Below are 19982 nucleotides of genomic sequence, written 5' to 3'. Positions count from 1 at the left end.
CTCTAACAGAATATTTTTCCCACACCAGCAATCCTGTCTTTCTAACTTAAAAGCCAAGAGCTAGACTGTAATCTTGTAATGACACAAGTCTGCAAGATCTCCATGAGTCTTCCTCTTTGCTGCTGTGGACCCTTATAGCCCTAAAAGTCATTTGAATGTATGACATTGTTGTCTAAGATAATAAATTTAATATGCTGCTGAGGATTAGATCCTTTATGTAGAGTATACCACATCATATTGCGACCAGGAATTTAAAAATCAGTATAAAATAACAAAACTCTATATAAGAGAGAGATAAAAGAGAGGACATTTCTTCATTGTTCCAATTTTCAGTAAAAATAATGAGAATACAGAGGTAAGATTCTGTGCAATTTTTCTGCACAAGTGGAGGAAAAAGACTTTAAATAGAATACATGTGCAAATAAACACTTATACTGTTTGTCAGTTTTCTAAATTGAATAGATTTTGTGAGAAAGCATTCTTATTCTAGGACATTCTGTAACTCATGGAAGAGAAGAAAGAAAGAGATCCAAAAGTAAAATGAGATATTTGTATTTCCAGTAGTAGCTCAGACAAGGTAATAAATGTTAGATAGACACTCTAATCTGACCCCATGCAATAACTTCTTAACTTTACAAATTCACTGTTCAGATATTGCTAATAATAAGTACTATTGCAAAGATTATTCTGATTGTCCTCTTCTCTGTGACTGTGATTAACAAGTAACTTAAATTTCAGACCAAAAAACCCCCAGCCTGTTTTTGAAGTAGACCTACCCTGCACTCTAATTTGCTTTTTAAAATATTAAGATATTTCAGTGACTTGTAAGCAATAGCAGCTTACCATAAACTAAATACTTACTGCTGAAGTATCCACGTTCACGTAAAAAAGAAGATCCGCTTGCCCTCTTTACTCCTTGTTTGAAAAGAGGTCGAGAGAACAGCAGGCACTGTATTCTTCTCCTCGCGACTGTATCTTAATGCTGCCTAATTTCTGTTAACACATTAAATAAGTGTTCAGCATAATCAATATCAGTCTTCAGAGTGATTGGCTGGTGTCGTGGTAGCGTGAATTGCCGTAGGGGTTTCAGTGTTAAAACGTAGCGAGTGACACGTAATGCAAGTTCTTCTAGATAGTGTATGAATACAGGGCAAAGTTTTACAATGGTGTTTATTGCTAACTCTGTGAATTATCCTGCTCACGTTGAAGCCATAGATTATAAAGTGATGAGTGGTTATTTGAGAAAGGTGGTTTTCACTTGCATCTTACGTACAAGTACTTTGCAAAAATCGTCCTTCTTACAATGCAGATACCTTAAATATAGTAATTTCTCTCTCTTGGGTTAATAGTCAATCATAAGGATCCTGGGAAAAGATCAGAGGAGCGGAGTGAGGAGCGGGTTGTTTGTTTGTCTTGGATTTTTCGAACTGTAGAAGGAAAAAGTACTTGTTGAAATGGTATCCTGGAAATCTTTGATTTTAACTATCTCCTCTTATAAAATATTTGTCTGTTAATGTTCATGTATATTCTGTAGGGAAACTGAATATAATGAAAAAAACTTGCACTGCTAAAATACTTTTTTACTTGATTTGAAGCTGTGATATAATTTTGAGAATATTGGCCAATATCAAGTTGACGTCACAGTCATTGACTCCTTATTTCTTCTAAGTGATTAGTAAGACAAATCTGGCCTTCTCTTAGCTGTCTGAAAACTTTTATCTGTAGCATAATTGTATCTGTTAGTTCATGTGTCACAAAAATGTATCTTTAAAATAGATCTACCCTTCATAAATTAACAGTATAAGCCTTTGCGTTGCATAGCAATACATTTGGTACATGTTTAGTCCATAGGATGTTCTGTAGTAATGGTGTATCTGCAATGGTAGATGACTGTTTTGTGACACTCGCAGTACTTATTTCCTGTAAATTAAGGCGCTCATTTTATGACTGTTTCCCAAGGGAGGTTGATTGCAGGGTTTTATTTCCTCCTTGTCCCTCCCCCTGCCTCTGATGGAGAGGAGAACAGTTCATCCTGACTACAGGTGATGCAGTTTGCACTAACACAGTGTTAATTTCTCCAAAAATTTGTGTGATAGGCCTGACCTTAATTGTTATCTCTTCCGTTGAGGAGAGACTTCGTTGCATTTAACACTTGCAATGTAAGAAGGCTGGTGGCACTTCAAGCTGTATCTCCTTTACTTAAAGCTTAAGAATATCTGACAAACTGAGATTTCTGCTGTCGTCAAACTGAATCCAGATGGTTGCTGGAAAACATAATTTGTTAAGAGTGTATTCCTTCATGTTGTCCGAGGTAGCTGCTAGCTTTGGTCTGTAGCTGGATTTATTTCCTTCTAAAAATCCCTGCAAACAGTGACATCATTAAATACCTGTTGAATGCTTCAAAAATTTATAGCTTGGAAATGAATTAATCATTAGAGTTTATGTCCCTCCACTGAAGTGTATTTGCAACATGTGAAAGTTACATAGAAGGCAAGCTTAGTTCCTATTGTAAATTTTTTCCTTGGTTTATAGGGTATGTCGGTAGCTTTTCAGTGCTAGTTATGGGTATGATTCTAGATTAGAAAAATTTTCTGGCTCTAATTTGATGTTAGAGTCATTAGCTGAGCACTGAATTACTTCTTCACTCAACATGCACTAACATTTTATGTGGTAATAAGCACGTTTTAGGGTAAATCATTTTAATTTAGCTTTCTTTTTTATTTAGCTACTCTTATCTTTTGCTGGTGGCTTCCGTGAGTGAGACTTAGCCTATAGGAAGGCATTGAAGCTGTGGAGAGAGCTCTTGAAGTATTAACTTGAAGACAAATAGTTATCTAATTTCTTTCTGAGAGCTTTCTGAATGTGAAGATGTAGCCTGAAGGAGGCAAGGCATAAGGGATACTTATCAGCTGTCTGCCAGGACTGGAGTTGTTATTTACTTATATCTTGGAGAAGGTAACACTCAAAACTGAAAGTACAGGCAAATAGGCCTCTGTGCAAATATTTCTGAAAGGAAAAGATAGCATTTGGAACCAAAGCTCCTAAATGTTGTTTTACCAAGATAAATATTAGCAGATATATTACAAAGCCATAAATTGTGTCGTGTCGTTAAACTGGAAGGTGAACGATACCCATTCTAGTCTGAAAGGGTAGGAATGGTGGTGATACACTAGCTGGCTATTGCTTTGTGAGTGTTACTGGTTAGTTAGTGGGTTTTCTCTCCAGAAAACCTACTGCGATGTTCTACAGGAATTTACTTTGAAAAGTAACTAGATTAACTGATGACTGATTAATACAAAAATGTTAGCCTACCATTGCAATTTTCTTCCCACAATCAAGAGCAAAACTATGTTTTCTGCTTACTGTTGCACCCCATGTCATGTAATTAAGTAATAATTTGTTCTATATCTTCTTGGTTAATATGGGTTTTCATGCTTAAACTATGTGTGTAACAGTCCACTAAATGTTGTGATGTAGCTCAACTTATTAGCAGTGCAGAAAAAATACTGTGCTGCAGTCCAGATACAAAACTGAGTGATGACACTAAAGAAATCAGATCATCTGCCTTTTGTGTTTTCAAGATAATTATGCCAGATCATTATTTTACTTTTCCCCCTTTCACAATACTGTGTCAAGAAGTTAGTTAATTGCTTGAATCCTCATTTCTTCAGTTAAAAACAAATCTCTGGTGGCTTGGGTAACACAGCAGTTTTAATTTGAAGTTGGCTGGTCATGATGGTCTGCTGTACCTCTTAAATACAGCAGATGTCTTAAAAATCACCTCTTTAGTAAGTGGTCTGTGAGTCAGCAAGACAAAGCGTGTGGGGTTTGTTTTGTTTTTTAAGCTCTCTTGATTTATGTCTATACTTGGCATTAAATGATATTAAAAATCAATTCTCCATGGCCTTACCTACTGGGAACAGCAATTGAATGTGTCGTAAGTAGTGCACAGAACTGCATACCTTGTGGTTGTGTTCTCTGTTCACATCAGAAAAAAATGCCTAGTTATTTATTTATCTTATTTCCGTAGTATCTATTTGTTTCAGGACCTTTGTCCTGGCTAGTGCTATGCCATATGAACTCGTATATCGCCTTCAGAGTGTATGTTGAATGGTTTTTTACATCACTCCTCTACTGGATATAGAAGTTTCGGTTTCTCACATTATTGGGATTCATGTATTTATATATATGTCTCTTACCATTTAAAAAATATATTGCTAAAAAGGGGGAATGCAGGTAACCGGAAGTCTAATGTTTATGTACGTTACTCAAAATGCTGCCGCTTCTTAGCTCTCCATTTCCAGATGAGTTCTCAAGGTCTCTCTATCCAGTGGAGAAAAGCAGCCTGTTGTCAAAAAGAGCAAATTTTGAGGGGGAATCTTTTCTGAGTGCCCAGTTATTGAGTATTTGCAGAAACAGCTATTTTGAATATGCGTGGATTTCTGTTTGTGTAGATTTTACACAACCCTACTCATCTTGGAAGACAAAAGTAGGAAGTCTTTTTAACACAGACAGAAAGCTCTGTGGAGTCTTGTGCTGATTAGAAGCTGGAAAATCACAGGTTTTAATAGTTTGATCCCTTTGTCAGTATATCTCACCACTGTGGATCTGAGACACTCGTAGAAAGGCACGATTAACTCATCAATTCATGAACCTCTTTTTTCCTCCTAACCCAGTGAAACTATCACAAATGTCATCAAAATAGTGGAGCAGCAAGGAACAGATGCATGGTGGACCCTTCCTATTGAACAACTACTACCAAAAGAGGCTGTAGCAAAGGTAATTTTTTTAACTTCAAATACAAAAGATGCTCAAGACTGTTCAGTGATGGTAAATAATATAAAACCTTCATAATTCCCATGACCCTTTCCAACCTTGTACCATTATGAGAAGGTATCTTGTGAAAGGAATATTCAGAAAGTGAGGTCTGAGGATGGCAAAATCTGCACAATCAGATTTGTGCTGTTGATTCAGGGCAGAGATTTCCATCCTCCTTTTAGTTCAGGAGGAAAGTGACATCCTAATTAACCAAATTAAGAGCCCAAATGTATGTTAAATCTTTTTCATTAAAATAGATGGGAATTTTTATTTATTTCTTCATAACTTTTTATTGTTCCTCTAACAATTGTGTTCTTAAGCTAGCACACAAACTGTAGTGTTACTTTGCCTTCTCAGAGTTTTTTGTAATTTTCCCATGTTCTGTTTTGGGTTTGCATCAGTAATTATCCGAAAGCTGTTGTGAAAAATTATCTAAATTATTTTGTGTTCACTCACAAAGTTGGTAGCGGAGCCTGTACAAAACTGGTCCAGAAACCAAATCTACTTTATTTCTAGCTTTGAAAAGCGTTGGTTATATGGAGTATTCTATTTGCATTATTAAATAATTGTTTCTCCAATAGGCTGGTGGTCATGATGTTTTGGATTATGTCAAGGGGCAGGATGTCCTAGACATCTGGTTTGACAGTGGAACTTCCTGGGCTCATGTTTTGGAAGGTACAGAATTAATATGTTGATATTTCTTTTAAAATCCTTGGAGAACAAAATATAACTGTTTTGCATGATGGAGTTGCTGTCAGCAAAACTGAGTTAGGTTATGCCAGCAGCAAACTGGTTGTAGCTTCTTGAAAAGCTGCTTTTGCTTTTAAAGATAAGGGTTTCATGCTGGCACACTCATTTTCAGCATAGTCGAAGTTGAGATTTCTTTTAATATTCTGTTCTGACTGATTTTGTCATGTATACATGACATGCATGCGTACTGTATGTCTTCTAATCAGAATGGATTTGTTCTGAGTATGGAAGTTTCATGACACAAATGGCCAAGGTACTTCACTGCTAGTTGATAAACCTTTAAATTATTTTCACTTAACAAATTTCAGTTTGTGCTTGTGCGTGATATTTGAAGCAGAACAAAATTGAGATCAGCTGCTGAATCTACGTAAGCTTTATAATTTTAACAGTGTAGATGTACTTTTTCACTTCTGATTACTTTCAGTAACTAAAGCAATATATTGTGGCTTAAAATATTTATACTTGCTATATGCTATTTGTAGCTCCTACTGTCAGTAGTTGCTACTCAGGAGGTAGCAGATATATATCTGTATAAAAATATATAAAATACACACTGACTGCCTGCAGGATAGTCCAAAGTCAGGACTCCTTTCTAAAGGAGGAGTCTGATCTCATACATCAAATCTGTTGGACTTTAAACCCTCAGCACACAATTGCATGATAACAATCTTGCTGAATTATAAAACACGTTAGTACCAGAGGTTTTATTTCTTAGCAACGTGATCAGGCAACAGTACCCTCAGCAAACACTCATTTTCTAGAAGACCTTTACGTATATTAAAGTTCATACTCTTAAAGATGTTTCTGGTTTGGTTTTGAAAGGTATAACAAAGCAGTGGTATTTTTTGTGCACAGATACATATTTGCATTCTTTAAGGGCTTAACACCTCAGTATGGAAAAACTGCCTCTAATCCTGCATAGAGGATTAGAGGATTCACTGTTAATTCGTGCAAGGCTCTCATATGGATTCTGTAATGTCTAATGAACATTGGGTCTTTCACAATACAGATTTCTTCTTTCATGGAACCATTAAAAGTTCCTCTTCTCTTGGAACTTGGCGTGTGTAAGGCATCTTCTTTTGCTGTCCGACATGGTTGGAGTGGCCCCACTAGTTCAAAAGTTTGGGAAAGGACTAACAAGCAGTGTGATCTTGTAACCTCTTTATCTTCAGAAATAACACAAAAGTTGCATTACCTTTTTTCATATATTATTGAGGATCCTGCCACAGCCAGAAGTGGAAGTACAGTCTCAGTGATTTCTATGTAATTACCATTTTAATTTACCCTTTATGAAAAATGCACTTTGCAAGAGAAGTTGTTTAATAGCTTTGTCTTATATTTTCCAATGAACTTCTTTCTGTGTCAATAAAAATAATTGGCAAGGTTTACAACAGGCTAACTGATGGAATTCTTTTCCAAAGTACTCTTGGCGGGGGGGGGGGAAATGGATAAAACCCACAGAGAAATCCAAAATTGCTTAGAGAACCTCACAACAGAAAGAAGAACGTCCTGTGGCTTAAACTTATTAAAGCGCAGAGGCATATGGGAGCTGGCGTGCTACCTCTAAAGTGCTACCTGTTAATTTTGTGGTAGGAGTTCAGTGATAACAGCAGTTGTTGCTTGCCTTCTGATGAGTGTCATGCACAGCAGCAGTTCTTTTGCAGCACTTGAGTTAATTTCAGAGCAACTGGAGGATATAATAAATAGACTAAAACTGTGAGACTAATGTTTGTAGTTGTTTCACTCTACCATGAAGCCAAGTTATTGAAAATTATAAGTTGATGATCTGTCTGTTAATAACCAGGAGGAATAAACAGCATTACAGGTTTCCCTACCAGTTCCAGTCTCGCAAAAATAAGTCGTTCTCTACAACGTTTCTGTAACTTGGGGAACTTAGGCCTGAGTTTTCCCTGGACTTGAAACAGTTCTGTCCGAGCTTATTAAATGAGATACTGCAGTTATAAAATTCATCCCTTTAGCAGATGTCCACACAGATAACTTTCAAAAAATACAGTAGCTTGGGAAGGGGGTGGGGAGGAGGAAAAGCAGAGAGGTTCTGCAGTATGAGGTTTTTGAGCAGGTTAAAGGAACTGCTCAGTGACCTAAATCGTAAGTTGGGTCGTTACAGTTGTATTTCTAACGCTTGCCCTGCTGCGTTTCCTACCAGAGACAGAGCATAGTTCTGATGGAAATGACTTAAAATTGCTGGTTTTTTTTCTTTGAGTTATGGTTGGCTTCCTTTTTCCAGCCTAGGTGTGTCAAACTTCTGGCTAAATGAAAAATTAGCCAAACGGTTCTACATCAGCAGTGTGGCAGGTAGGAAGGTGCAACTTGCGCACTAAGATCAAAGACAAGCTACTGTAGTCACAAAAGCAAAAATGTACAGTTGTAACTAGATTATGTGTAAAATAAATACTAATTCCTGTCCACCACTGAGACCAGATCCACAAGAGCAATGTGCACTGAAAACCCCGCTGCTGCTGAAGTTTTCTAGGGACACCATTTGCTTTGTTAACACTCTGTTTGCCTAACACTATTTTCACTGAACAGTTTATTGTGCTGTCCAATCCCATTCCTTTCTTGCTACACGTGCCTCAAATATTTTTTGAAAGAACTATGTCCACATTCTTTTATGCAATGTTAAAATTTAAGTCTGAATGCTTTGTACATGAATAAATTCATTGTCACAATATTGCTGTGAGGTAGAAGAGTGTGAATACACTGCCTGCAAAAAAAAAAAGGTGTGGTAAAAGCTCAACCTGATTTAAGAGCATTTGCTGATTTTGCATATTCAATGCTGTGATGCCTAGGAGGTTTGTTTTTTTTTTTTTCTTCTTTTTTTTTTTTTTTTTTCTTTGAAGTTCAGTTTGTATTCAGTGCTTATTTCAGCAGCTGTCCTTGGAGTATCCATTTTAGCAAATTATTTTCTGCCTTAAAATTCTCCTACAGGTCTTGATATTTTGCTCATGGGCAGAGTGCCATCTGCACCACAACTTTGAGATTATTATATTTCAAAGTATTTCATATAAAAATGCACGCTAGACTCTTAAGATGTGATATGCCATTGTTAAAAGTCACACAGCTTTTTACCCATGGTTTTGTATCGCAATGATGGTAGTTTTCAACATCATAACTTTTTTCCCCTGTCTTATTGGCTAATATTTAACTGAATGAATATGATTATTTTACAGCTTACCTATCTAAGTGTTTAAACTTTTGTGCTGACTGAGAGACTTGAATTTATCTTAGCTGATTCATTCCTGGCATTAAAATACAATATGTTTAATCTAAAAGTCAAAGTCTGTAAGATCAAAGATACAGAATCTTGAAATCCAAACCAGAAGGATCATAAATTGTAATTCTCTTTTAATGACCTATGTACTATACCTCAGTGTAAAATAAACAACTGAAAAGTCTCTTCTGGGTTGTCGGACATACTCTTCCATTTACGAAGAAATGTGCACACTGCTCTCATTAATTTATATATAACCATTGCAGCTTTAATGAAACTGAGGTAGGGGAGCTACCCATGCACTTAAAAGGCAGGCTTTGTATATGCAAAAGCTGTGTTTGTGTTTTACAGAGATAAAATGCTCAGGCCTCCATTAACTTTGTAAGCTACATTAGCCAGCCTGCCAGATGTACTGGTTCCTGTCAGAAAAGACCAATACAGCTTGCTATTTGTAATCAGTTGTTTGTTTAAATTCTTCTCTCCTCTAAGTTGTAACTACTGGCATGTCCATGAAAAGTTCACTTCTCTAAAACCAGCGGCTAGTAAACTAGTTGTAAATAACAAATGTGTTGTTACAGATTTTCCATTATTATTTTCATCCTTACCACAAATACTCTTTTTTTTTTTTCATCTTGGCCTCACAAGTATTTTTGCAGTCTGTTAATACAAAGGCTGATCCCTACTTATTCTGCTTTTAAAACCCAAACTCTGTAGGTTTTCTTGAAAGGAATAAACAAATGTGTTAAAAAACATAACATCCACTCACATATTTTTCCTGTGCTAGCTGGAACTGCATGGCCTTGACCTTTGTAATGTTGAACTTCCTTTTATTGCAGGATGGATCTAAATATCGAAACTTCCATTAAGTAAAACAAATAAATCAAGTGTGTCAGCAGCAAAAAGAAGCATTGTCTCAGGGGTCCTAGGAAGAGGATAAAAGGAGCTAATAGATAAAAACTGAGTAGAGAAACTTTTGTCTGAGTATCTGGAAAATTACACCACCAACTTTAAGAATCAAAACTAAATTGCTGCCAAATATGTGTACAATTTTGCACATTTGTAGCCTTTGACTCGCATATTCTGCTGTGCTGCTCATTATTCTGTTTTCGCTCTGATGGTGACCTGCCTGGGATTGCTTAGGATGAGAAAGGACTTCTTGAGTCAACAAGTCTTGTACCTTTTTGTACAGTGACTGAATTCCACCAGGAAAGCAATTAAAACTTTGCTGCCCTCTTTCAACCCTGTGGGAAAGCTGGGTTTGCTCTTCTGCTTTTTAACATCCAGTCGGCTAATACTCAGTCTACAAACCTTATAGCCCATTTTTTTTTCTCTGTTGCCAACACGACTCGTTAGCTCCAGTTACAAATTACCTGTTTTCTCCAGCATTTCTCTTTTTTGTGTATTTATATGGAATAATATTTCCACGCAGCCTTTGCTTGGATAAGCTAAAGAAGCCAGGCTCCTCTGGACCCCTCTCTCCCACAACAGGCTTTCTGTTTCCCATGTTGTCCTAACCCTTTCCTGAAACTTTTAATCTTCCTGGAACACCAGTGACCAGGAATGTGAAGTGTGTCGCAGGTGAGCTGCGGTCACTGCCAAAGCTTCCTGGTCTCCTCTGAAAATATCTGATGCCTTACACAGGCCAGTCATGTACATTACATCTGTGACTTGTATCCTGTAGCATAGATTTTTGTTCATTCCAAAGTATGTGATCTTTTCTTGGGACGTTCAGTTTGTTTAGGAGTACTTGGAAAGTATTTTGAAAACTTCTTATGAAGTGCTCTGAGCATGATAGCTTCTGTTTTTATAACTTATTATTTTGTTGGTGGGAAAGCAAGCTTATTTGTTAAATTTTGGAGTTCAGGGAGTCTTTGATATAAAAAAAAATATTCATTAGTATACAAATCACTTGTATCACGTTCAAGTAACCATAGACCATTTTTAAAAGTAACTTATCTACTGGATTTAAAGAGCAGAATAAGTTTTACTAATCACTTTCATAGATTTTCTGTTAAGTGTATGAATTGTTTGAAGATATAGGCTGGCATTTTAAACCGAACCTTCTGTTTTTAAAGGTGCAGAGCAAAGAGCAGATACATACCTTGAAGGAAAAGACCAACTGGGAGGTTGGTTTCAATCCTCTCTATTAACCAGTGTGGCAGCAAGGAAAAAAGCACCGTATAAGTAAGTCTGTAGACTGCAAACACGTTGCTAGCTCATTTATTAAATATTGGGCTTTTGAGAAAGTGGACAGTAGCGTGTGAACAAGAAAAGTCAAGGCATTACTGAGTATCTGATTTATGTTCTTACATTTTCAGTATAAAGTTTTTGTCAGATTAGATTGTAATGGATTTATTGTTTGGATTTTTTCTGTCATAATGTTAACAGCGGGTTTTTTTCTTTCTCAGTCATTCAGGTGGATCCTATTTATCAGATACAGGCCTGTTCTTTTGCCATCTCTCCCATTCCCATAATCAAAGGGATTATTATGGGAGGTGCAGTATGAAAGTCTCCTAAGATCATTGACTTGTGACTTGAACGTTAGGCTGTAAGGAATTCAGAATCACTGTGCGTGTCTTATACTGGGGCCGTGACATTACTGTTTGTCCCCTGGAAGGTGAAAAGCATAGGGAAGGGTAATGTGGGTCAGCTGCAAGGAGGCTGTGCAATTTTTGGGCAATGTATTGGCTTAAAGAGTAAATAATACTTCAGTCTTTAATTCATCTGAAATGCTTGTGGATATCTGGAAACAATCTGTTGCTCACATGGCAAAATTAAATTAGGAAAATAAAGATGCATGTGCATCTTTAGATGGTAGTACAGTGTATTCATGGTTGGTTGAACTCAGCAGATTAAGCCTCAGGCTTGCCAAAACAGAGGACTTCTGTACATTTTGACTTACAAATATCCTAGTTAGAAATCTATTCTTAACATAGATTCGCCCCCCCCGGGACTGTGTTCTTTTTTTCAGGACTCTGGTAGTTCATGGATTTACTCTTGGTGAGAAAGGGGAGAAAATGTCTAAATCTATCGGCAATGTGGTTGACCCTGATGTAGTTATCAATGGAGGAGAAGTAAGTCAAACTCTCTGAGTTTTTTAAAATCACTAGTTGCAATTTTTCACTACCGAATTCTGCAACTGTCTTGTGGTGTGTTTTTCTCTGAACAGCTGTCTTGTAGCAGAACTCTAGAAAGCTTTTTCTAAAGACTTTGGCTACGTTGCAATTCCATTTGGCTGGAATAAAAACCTAGAGTTGTTTTGCTTCAGCTGTAGCGTCTAAAAAACGACAAATTTGTTTTGTGCTAAAAGAGAAGAAAATACTCTATTATAGGAGGTGTAGAGTGGTTCCTTTTTACTTGGAACACCTTGATGGAATGATAGGGAGGGATTAAAAAAATATTAAAATTATTATCCTCTGCTTTCAAACTGACTGAAACCTACAAGCGGGGCCCAGCAGTATAGCAGTCAGAGCAGCGGCTGCACCCCAGCAGTCTGACTGCTCCGAGCCTGGGCTCTTCATCGACTCTGCGAACTTGCTTCATTCCATGGTCAGGGAGATTGCACTGCAGGTGATGCTCTGAATTTTTTTTTCCCCTCTCTAGTCCTGCTGTTGCTCTTTCTGAGGCTGCTAAGCAGGTGTTGCAACTCTGTAGACAAAAGAATCAGTCGTGTAGTTTTAGATATTAACATTGGTATTTTAATGTTAAGCGGTCAAAGGATTCAAGGCTGTCAGATGAGTGTAACTCAACTTACCTGAGGTCTAGCATTGCCTGTACACAGACTGCTGCAAGTATATAGTGTAGCCCTGGCTTAACAGCAGATCTTGCTAAAAGAGGGTGAAGGCCTCCAAAGACAGTGGCTGCCTGGCCACACTTAACAGCTAACGTTCGTTGCACTGCTTGCTGTGCTGCAGGACCCCCAGCAGCTTTACTCGTGTGCCTTCCTGTCTCTACTTAGGATCACAGCAAGGATCCTCCGTATGGTGCTGATGTCCTCCGCTGGTGGGTGGCAGAATCAAATGTTTTTACTGAGGTGCTGATTGGGCCTGTTGTACTTAATGCCGCAAGAGATGATATCAACAAGGTATGAGCCAAATGTGCTAACACTCTTTGTTCTGTTGACTGGTCCTCTTTATATTTGTTTTTGTGTTGGCTTTTCAATCTTTAAGGAAAGCTTTTCTGAACTGATTTAAGTAGGTACTACTGCTTTTTACATTTGTGGATCAAATAGTAAAGTGTACTAAGGAAAAGTGCGTTTTGCAGCATGTTTGATAATAGCCAGTCTTTATTTTTCTATAGGTCCTTTTGGCCGATGTTCCTCATGATGCTTTTGTAACTATTCAAACAGTCATTTTGAAAAACAGCCAACTTCAGTTAAATCATTATAGAATATTACCATTTTGTGTTTCATCTAAAGTGCAGACCATTAACATTAATTTGTCTGGTTTGTTCCTAGCTTCGGAATACACTACGCTTCATGCTGGGAAACGTGGCTGGCTTCAATCCAGAAACCGATTCCATCCCTGCTTCAGAGATGTACATAGTGGATCAATACATGCTGCATTTATTGCAAGATTATGGCAATAAGGTAGGGGCAAATTGTATTTAGATGAATATGTGTAATGTTTTTTATTGGTTATGCTCTCTAGGGAAAATGCTTTAAATGTCCTGAGTAAAGAGTACGTGTCAAGTAGGCAAATTATGACCACAAAGGTCTCTCTGATGCTATGTGCATTCTCTTAAGCCAGTTCAACTTCTGAGGGGAAGCTTTTGTTTTTAACATTCTTAACTTCGTTTTGGTATCAACCAGTTTTTCCCACTTCCCAAGGTCTCAAATTAGAAGTCTTTAGGAATAGTTAGAATAGGATATAAAAAAGAAAACCAAAACCACCTAGAGCTTTGGAAATCTGCTGTAGTCCAAAATTTAGTCATTTTTGTCACTAGGAACCATTCTGCTGGATGAGAAAGCGTGGGCACAATTTCTGCGATTTTGCTGTCCTCTCCCCTCAAATTTGAACGGAAATTATTTCTTTGTCCTAAGTGTTAACTGAATTAACATTTTTCCCCTCCAACAACCTTTTGAATAAAAGATTCTCCCAGACTTTATGTCACTCACTACAGTTTCTGTAAGTTCAGGTTCACTGGGGTTGTCATTGTATGCCATGTGCTGAAAACTGATACACACCTCTTATTTCTCTTTGCTCCCTCTCCCAGGTCACAGAGGCATACAAAGAATATGATTATAGCAAAGTTGTTCGATTATTGCAATCATTCTGTTCCAGAAACTTGTCTAACTTTTATTTCAGCGTAATCAAAGACAGGTAAGTTTGTTACTGCTGCCTTTAAAAGGGCAAAAACAAGTTAATGAGTTTGAAATGGAGGTGATAAGATTCCAGGTGAATGTTGAGTGAGAACAGCTATCTCTGAGAACATTCCACAGTTACGTACTGTGCTTTAGTGCACTGAAGCACACAGGTGAAGGCTTAGCTGATTTCATCCGAGTGTTTTTGTCATCAGTGTGCTTCTGTATTCAGTCCACTAGGGATACTGAATGACTTTGACAGGTCATCAAGCATACGCATTTAAAACTAAATAAAGTTTTAAAGATAGATTCTTGGATCTGTATTTCTACCTGGAAGTGTGCACATCTGAATTTGGGAAGGTAGGGTGAAGGGCTCTTGGCACTTACCTGGGCAACCTAATGTCTGTTACTGATCTAAAAAACAGGTAAAGAATCCTAAGGATGTGACCGATACCTTTTGAAATTTTGGAAAGACTGTTTCATGTGGGAAGGAGGTAGAGGCTTATACTGATCTTTAGTTTACAGAATGCAAGTAAAGGGGAGGGGGACATGGAAAAGTCCTAATGTTAAATTTTATAGACGAACAAGGGGCTAACAGCTGCAGGCTCACCTCCTCGAGGAAAGATTCTCTTCTACACAAATAAAACAAATTAACATGCCATGCACAAAATCTCCTTTTCTGTGACAAAATGCGGCTGCATAAGCAGATGGTCCTGTACCTATACTACTATGCTTGCCTGGGAGGGACAATGAAGAAAATCTTTCCTTAGAAAGGCAAGCTAGGTCAGACTTTGTACTTTCAGTGGCAGTCTGGAAAGTACGGCTCTTGAGAAAGAACAGTAACGTGAACATACAGGTACTTGCCGGCTTCCATCTCTGTCTTGCAGGCTCTATTGTGAAGAAGAAAAAGATCCTAAGCGTCGTTCCTGTCAAACTGTGCTAGCAGAGGCTTTAGACATAGTGGTCCGATCCTTTGCACCAATTCTTCCTCACTTGGCAGAGGAGGTTTTCCAGCACCTCCCTTACAAGAAAGGTAAGGCACATGTAATTTCTAAGGAACTCTTTTAGTGCATTGTTCAGTTGCACAGTTAAAAGGAGTGCAAATACAGAGATATACCATTCTTTTATTCACTTAATAAACACTTGAATAGAAAGACACTAAATTAAAACTTCCTTTGTTTGCTTTGCTTTCAAGACTCAGAGGGTGTATTTCGTACTGGCTGGATTAATGCAAGCTCAGCGTGGAAGAAGCCTGGCATTGAGGAAGCAATAGAAGGTGCATGTGCGATGAGAGACTCTTTCCTTGGGTCCATCTCTGGCAAGAATGCTTTGGAATATGAAGTCGTCATTGTAATTCAGCCTGGATTGCTGTTTGAATTAATGGAGGTAAAAGATGCAACTAAGAATAATGTTATCTTTAAAAAAAATACTGATTTCTGTAAACTTTTTTCTGCTTGGTAGTTGCCAGAAAATCACAGAATAATTGAGGTTGGAAGGGATTGCTGGAGACTGTATAGCCCAAGCCCCTTGCTCAGGCTGGCTCAGCTAGGACAAGTTGCCCAGGATTGTGTCCAGTTGGGTTTTGAATACTCTGAGGATGGAGGTGCCACAACCTCTTTGGGCAACCAGTGTCCTCACAGTAAAAAAGTGGGTTTGGGTTCTCTTGGGCTTTCCTCTTTCAGTTTCTGTCTGTTGCCTCTTGTCCTGTCACTGAGCACCACTGAAAGTATCTGGCTCCATCTTCCTTACAACCTTCTGTCAGATGTTTCTATTCGTTAGTAAGATCTCCCTAAGCCTTCTGTTCTCTGGGCTGAGCAGTTCCAGCTGTCAGCTTCTCTTCATACAGGAGATGCTGCAGTCACTTCCTCACCTTTATGGCTCTTTGCTGGACTCATACTGTAAGTTCACATCTCTCTTCTACTGGGGGTCAGAACTGGACCCAGCACTGCTCATGTGTATCACCAGGGCTGAGTAGCGAGGAAGGCTCACCTCCCTCAACCTGCTGGCAGCACTTTTCCTGATGCAGCATGCTGCTGGCCTCCTCTGTTGTGAAACCATATTGCTGGCTCATGGTCAGCTGCTTGTCCACCAGGATCCCTTCTCTGCTAAGCTACTGTCCCGCCAGTTGGCCCTCAGTGTGTACTGGTGCCTGAGGTTCTTCCTCCCTACGGGCAGGACTGGGCATTTACTTTTATTGAACTTATTTCACAAGATTTCTGCTCACCTGTTTCTCCATCCTGTTGCAGTCCTGAAGGACAGTGCAGCTATCTGGTGTATCAGCCACTCCTCCAAGCACGGTGTCATCAGCAAACTTGCTAAGAGTAGGCCCTGCCCCATCACCCAGGTTATGATGTTAATTAAGATGTCAAACAGTACTGGACCTCATGGGTTCTCATGGGCTGCGCTACTGGTGACTGGCCCCTGCTCTGGACCCCTTGAAAACACCTATTGTAGTGCCTCTGGCAGTGCTCTTCCAAAGTCTTCCGAAGTAATCTGCTTTCTTGATGTGAGGGTCAAAAAGTAACTTGAAAAGTTCTGCAGAGGGAACCTTGGACACTGCAGTTCAAGTCTGTAAAGGGTTGGGGGACACCCCTGGCAGGAGTAAGTAAATTAGTCTCTTGGTTCAAATGATCCACTCTAGGAGCCCCTGTCTTAGCATTTGTTTTAAGAATGCAGCATTGTAGAGCTTGCAGTAGTAGACCTGAGTTTTAATGCCCGATTTAAAGATAGTTGTTGTTTTTTTTTTTATATATATATATATATGCATATAATTAGACACAAAGGCACACGTCTGTAAACAAACTTGTGCTCTCTTCCTGACAAGGCTATGACAACTGTTGCAATCACATACACAATAATTCTACTTTTGCTTCAACATTTCCTAGGAGGATGCTGAGGAACAAAAACAGATTGCAATCTAAAAATTAACTCTCTTCCCTAGGCATTGCAGGCTGAAGAAACTTCTAGTGTTTCACAGCTGAATGAAATAATGATGGCTTCTCAGACAACCCTGCTGAGTGACCTCCCTAAAGAAACACCTGCAGATGCAAACATTGTCAGAGGAACCTTTCTGATTAACTTGGAAGGTAAGAGAACTATTCCAGACAGTCTACTGTGCTAAGCATCTGGTTCTCTTTTGCACTACACTGTATGTTGTGGTTTGCTTCACGGGTACATTTAGATGATGTCAGTACTAATGCTTGCATTGACAGGGGGCGATATCCTTGAAGAATCTCCGTATAAAGTTATAGCCCTACCAATTGCCAAAGCAAAGTGCCCTCGCTGCAGGAGATACACTTCTGATTCCTCAAGCACTCCCTGCCCACGGTGCCTGAAAGTCCTTGCTGGAAAAGGGAGCACGTGAAAAGGAAATGCCTGTGCACAAGCTGGGCCAAAGTCAGGAGTGTTGAGGTATGCAAAAGGAGTGGCTAACCAGAAGGTTTGTGTACTGAAGCCTGTAGAAGCAGATGCTTAAGCCTAAGCCTGAGCAGAATTATCATGTGTTTTGGGAGGAACCTTATGTATATATATCTAATTGTGTATATCACTTTTCAGCTTAATAAAAAAGGTGGTTCAAAATAACTGACTGATTTACTTGTTTTTAGAAACCTATGCTCTTGTGAAGTTCACTTCAATTTAAGTGAAACTCCACAGTAAAACAGCTACTGTTTCGTTTTTTACTGTCAGCAGGGAGAGCACCACTCCTCTCCCCACTGGAGTATCTACTCCTCTTGTGTAAAAGAGAAGAAGGAAAGGCAGTGTTCACCACTCCCTCAAAAGAAGGAAAAGAAACAATGAAACCTCAAATTTTATTTAATCAATTTACACAAATCCACAGCAAATTAGACACAAAATAGCACTATATACAGAGTATTACTTACAATACATTACAGATTTGATTGTGTAGTGTGTCAGCTCTGACATAATACTCAGTTACAGTAAAATCCTTTACACAGCTGTACCAGGATACAGGAATGTAATGCAACTAAGAAACATTTTTGTTTTTCCTCAGGTTCCATGATGAGCAAAGCTCTAGCATACTCATTTCTGCAGAAGTTTGAAGTGCTTTCAGTGAATTGCTGTGAAGTCACCTGCACAATCTTGCCTTCTTACATTTTTCTCCTCCAGCTGTTTTAACTTCAGTTAGAGAATATAGAAGTATATAGAACATAAACCAGGGCTGGCCACTTGTTCTTATTAGAATTCTTTACTCTGTGCGATCTCGTATCACTGTAAGAAGTCAAACATTTGGTATCAGGAGCCTTCATCAGTTACATTAAAGTGCAGTGATTAGGAACTGGGGATGCTGAACAGGTGAAGGAGGCTGTTTAAAACAACCCACCTACATAATCGGTTTTCTTAGGGGGAGTCGAACCCTGCCATGAGAGCAGCACATACTTCAGAAAAGTAAAACCAAATTCTGTCTCCAGCAAGGCAGAATTGTTTCTTACATATAATGCAAGAGGAGCAGGTTACAAGATGGAGCTAGTAATTTCAGCTGACTTCAAGACAAAAACAGTTTACACCAGTTTCGTTTTTCTCTCCTGGCTTCCTTTAGGTAGAAAGTAAACAGTACTAACTGATGCAAGATAATCATGTTTAATATCACTCGAATAGTGAAAATACTCACTATATGATTCCCTGTAGGTACTGCAAATAAAAGTGAGTTTTTTAAGGCTAAAGTAGTCAGTACTATAGATCTTCAGTTGGGTCAACTATTTAAGCAGTTTTTGACTACAAGTTAACATGTGCAGAGATTTACAGCATACTATATCTTCTACAGTGATAAAATGGGGGAACAATCTTACAGTAAGACATTCCTTGACCTAAACTCAGCAGAGCTTAATAATAAAGGAGGGGGATATAACACCAGTTTTAGCTGAAGCCCAGCACCCTAGAAACAATACTGGGAGATGTGGACTAAAACACCAGTCCATATTTGTGTCTGGAGAATTGGATTCTCCTTCCCAAGCTGTTTCTAAGTGTGGGCTGTCCTCCCTTTGCATAAGGCCCCAGCACATTTCATCCTCTGTCTAGTGCAGTCGTCATTGTCACGTATAATGCAGTTATAAGGCATGAGCCCAACAGCAGCTCTAGCTTCTGAAAAAGCAGTAGTGCCTTTACATGGTAACTTCAGAGACTGAAGTTTTTCATGGTGTTATCCTACAGCTTGTTTTGAAAAACAAATCATACATGGAACGTTGAAACTGCAGCAGTTACTGCCAGCATGAAACAGAGAATTTCACAAGGTGTGATTTTGTAAATAGATTAAAACTGCTGTCAAATATATCCAATTTAGACTACTGCAAAAAGCACTCTAGTCAGAAATAAATAACAAAGCATTTCAGGTACTGACAAGTGTACTGGAAACTAAACATCTTTGTACTAGTACAGAATTTTAAATATACTCCAATTTGAAATTACTTTCTGAGATTCTGGAGTGGGGAGCATTGTTCGTTTCATTGTTTAACAAGAGCCACATGGAAGTTTCTTTCTGTAAAGTTCAGCCTCATTGTGTAAAATCATGCATTATACCACTACAGAGCAGAGCTGTGCTGACCAACGAGGTCAGGAGGAGATGGTTTCTACAGCCTCGATCAGGTTCAAGGCAAGGCTGTACTGCCCGTGATTCTCCGGTAAGTGCTCTATGACTTTGTTCACTAGTTTAGCTGTTGTTGCAATTGGCACTTCTACATTTTGAAGTTCCTGGGGGTCCTATATAAAAGAAACACAGCATTAGAGTAATTTTACAGATGATTTTCTGCATATAAACCCTCCCAAATTCATACAAAACTGATTACTAATGTTTCTTAGCTCAATTAAGCTGATGCTTTGACCCATTAAACTGCTTCACCCTTCATGAAAAAAACTAGCAGCAGG

General features: G+C 38.6%; 2 protein-coding genes across 8 annotated transcripts in view; one reads left to right on the top strand and one right to left on the bottom strand.

The window, feature by feature from the left end:
* Window positions 1–17684, top strand: part of IARS2 (isoleucyl-tRNA synthetase 2, mitochondrial) — a 29327-nt gene extending 11643 nt beyond the window's left edge. The window contains exons 13-23 of the mRNA XM_086743442.1: window positions 4677–4779; window positions 5400–5493; window positions 10876–10984; window positions 11772–11874; window positions 12759–12884; window positions 13257–13388; window positions 14015–14121; window positions 14990–15135; window positions 15298–15488; window positions 17044–17188; window positions 17315–17684. Of these exons, the coding sequence (XP_086599568.1) occupies window positions 4677–4779; window positions 5400–5493; window positions 10876–10984; window positions 11772–11874; window positions 12759–12884; window positions 13257–13388; window positions 14015–14121; window positions 14990–15135; window positions 15298–15488; window positions 17044–17188; window positions 17315–17466 (1408 nt within the window). The 3' untranslated portion in view covers window positions 17467–17684. The remainder of the gene's footprint in view (window positions 1–4676; window positions 4780–5399; window positions 5494–10875; window positions 10985–11771; window positions 11875–12758; window positions 12885–13256; window positions 13389–14014; window positions 14122–14989; window positions 15136–15297; window positions 15489–17043; window positions 17189–17314) is intronic.
* A 611-nt stretch (window positions 17685–18295) lies between these two features.
* RAB3GAP2 (RAB3 GTPase activating non-catalytic protein subunit 2) overlaps window positions 18296–19982 on the bottom strand; it is a 47853-nt gene continuing 46166 nt past the window's right edge. For all 7 annotated transcript variants that reach the window (XM_086744131.1, XM_086744125.1, XM_086744128.1 and 4 more), the window contains one exon: window positions 18296–19817. In XM_086744131.1, coding sequence (XP_086600257.1) covers window positions 19671–19817 — 147 coding nt within the window. In that variant the 3' untranslated portion in view covers window positions 18296–19670. The remainder of the gene's footprint in view (window positions 19818–19982) is intronic.

Source organism: Chlamydotis macqueenii, chromosome 3 (assembly GCF_036417535.1).
Source record: "Chlamydotis macqueenii isolate bChlMac1 chromosome 3, bChlMac1.mat, whole genome shotgun sequence".
NCBI lineage: Eukaryota > Metazoa > Chordata > Aves > Otidiformes > Otididae > Chlamydotis > Chlamydotis macqueenii.
The sequence above is the reverse complement of the archived record's forward strand: the minus strand, read 5'-3'. Positions and strand labels throughout refer to the sequence as shown.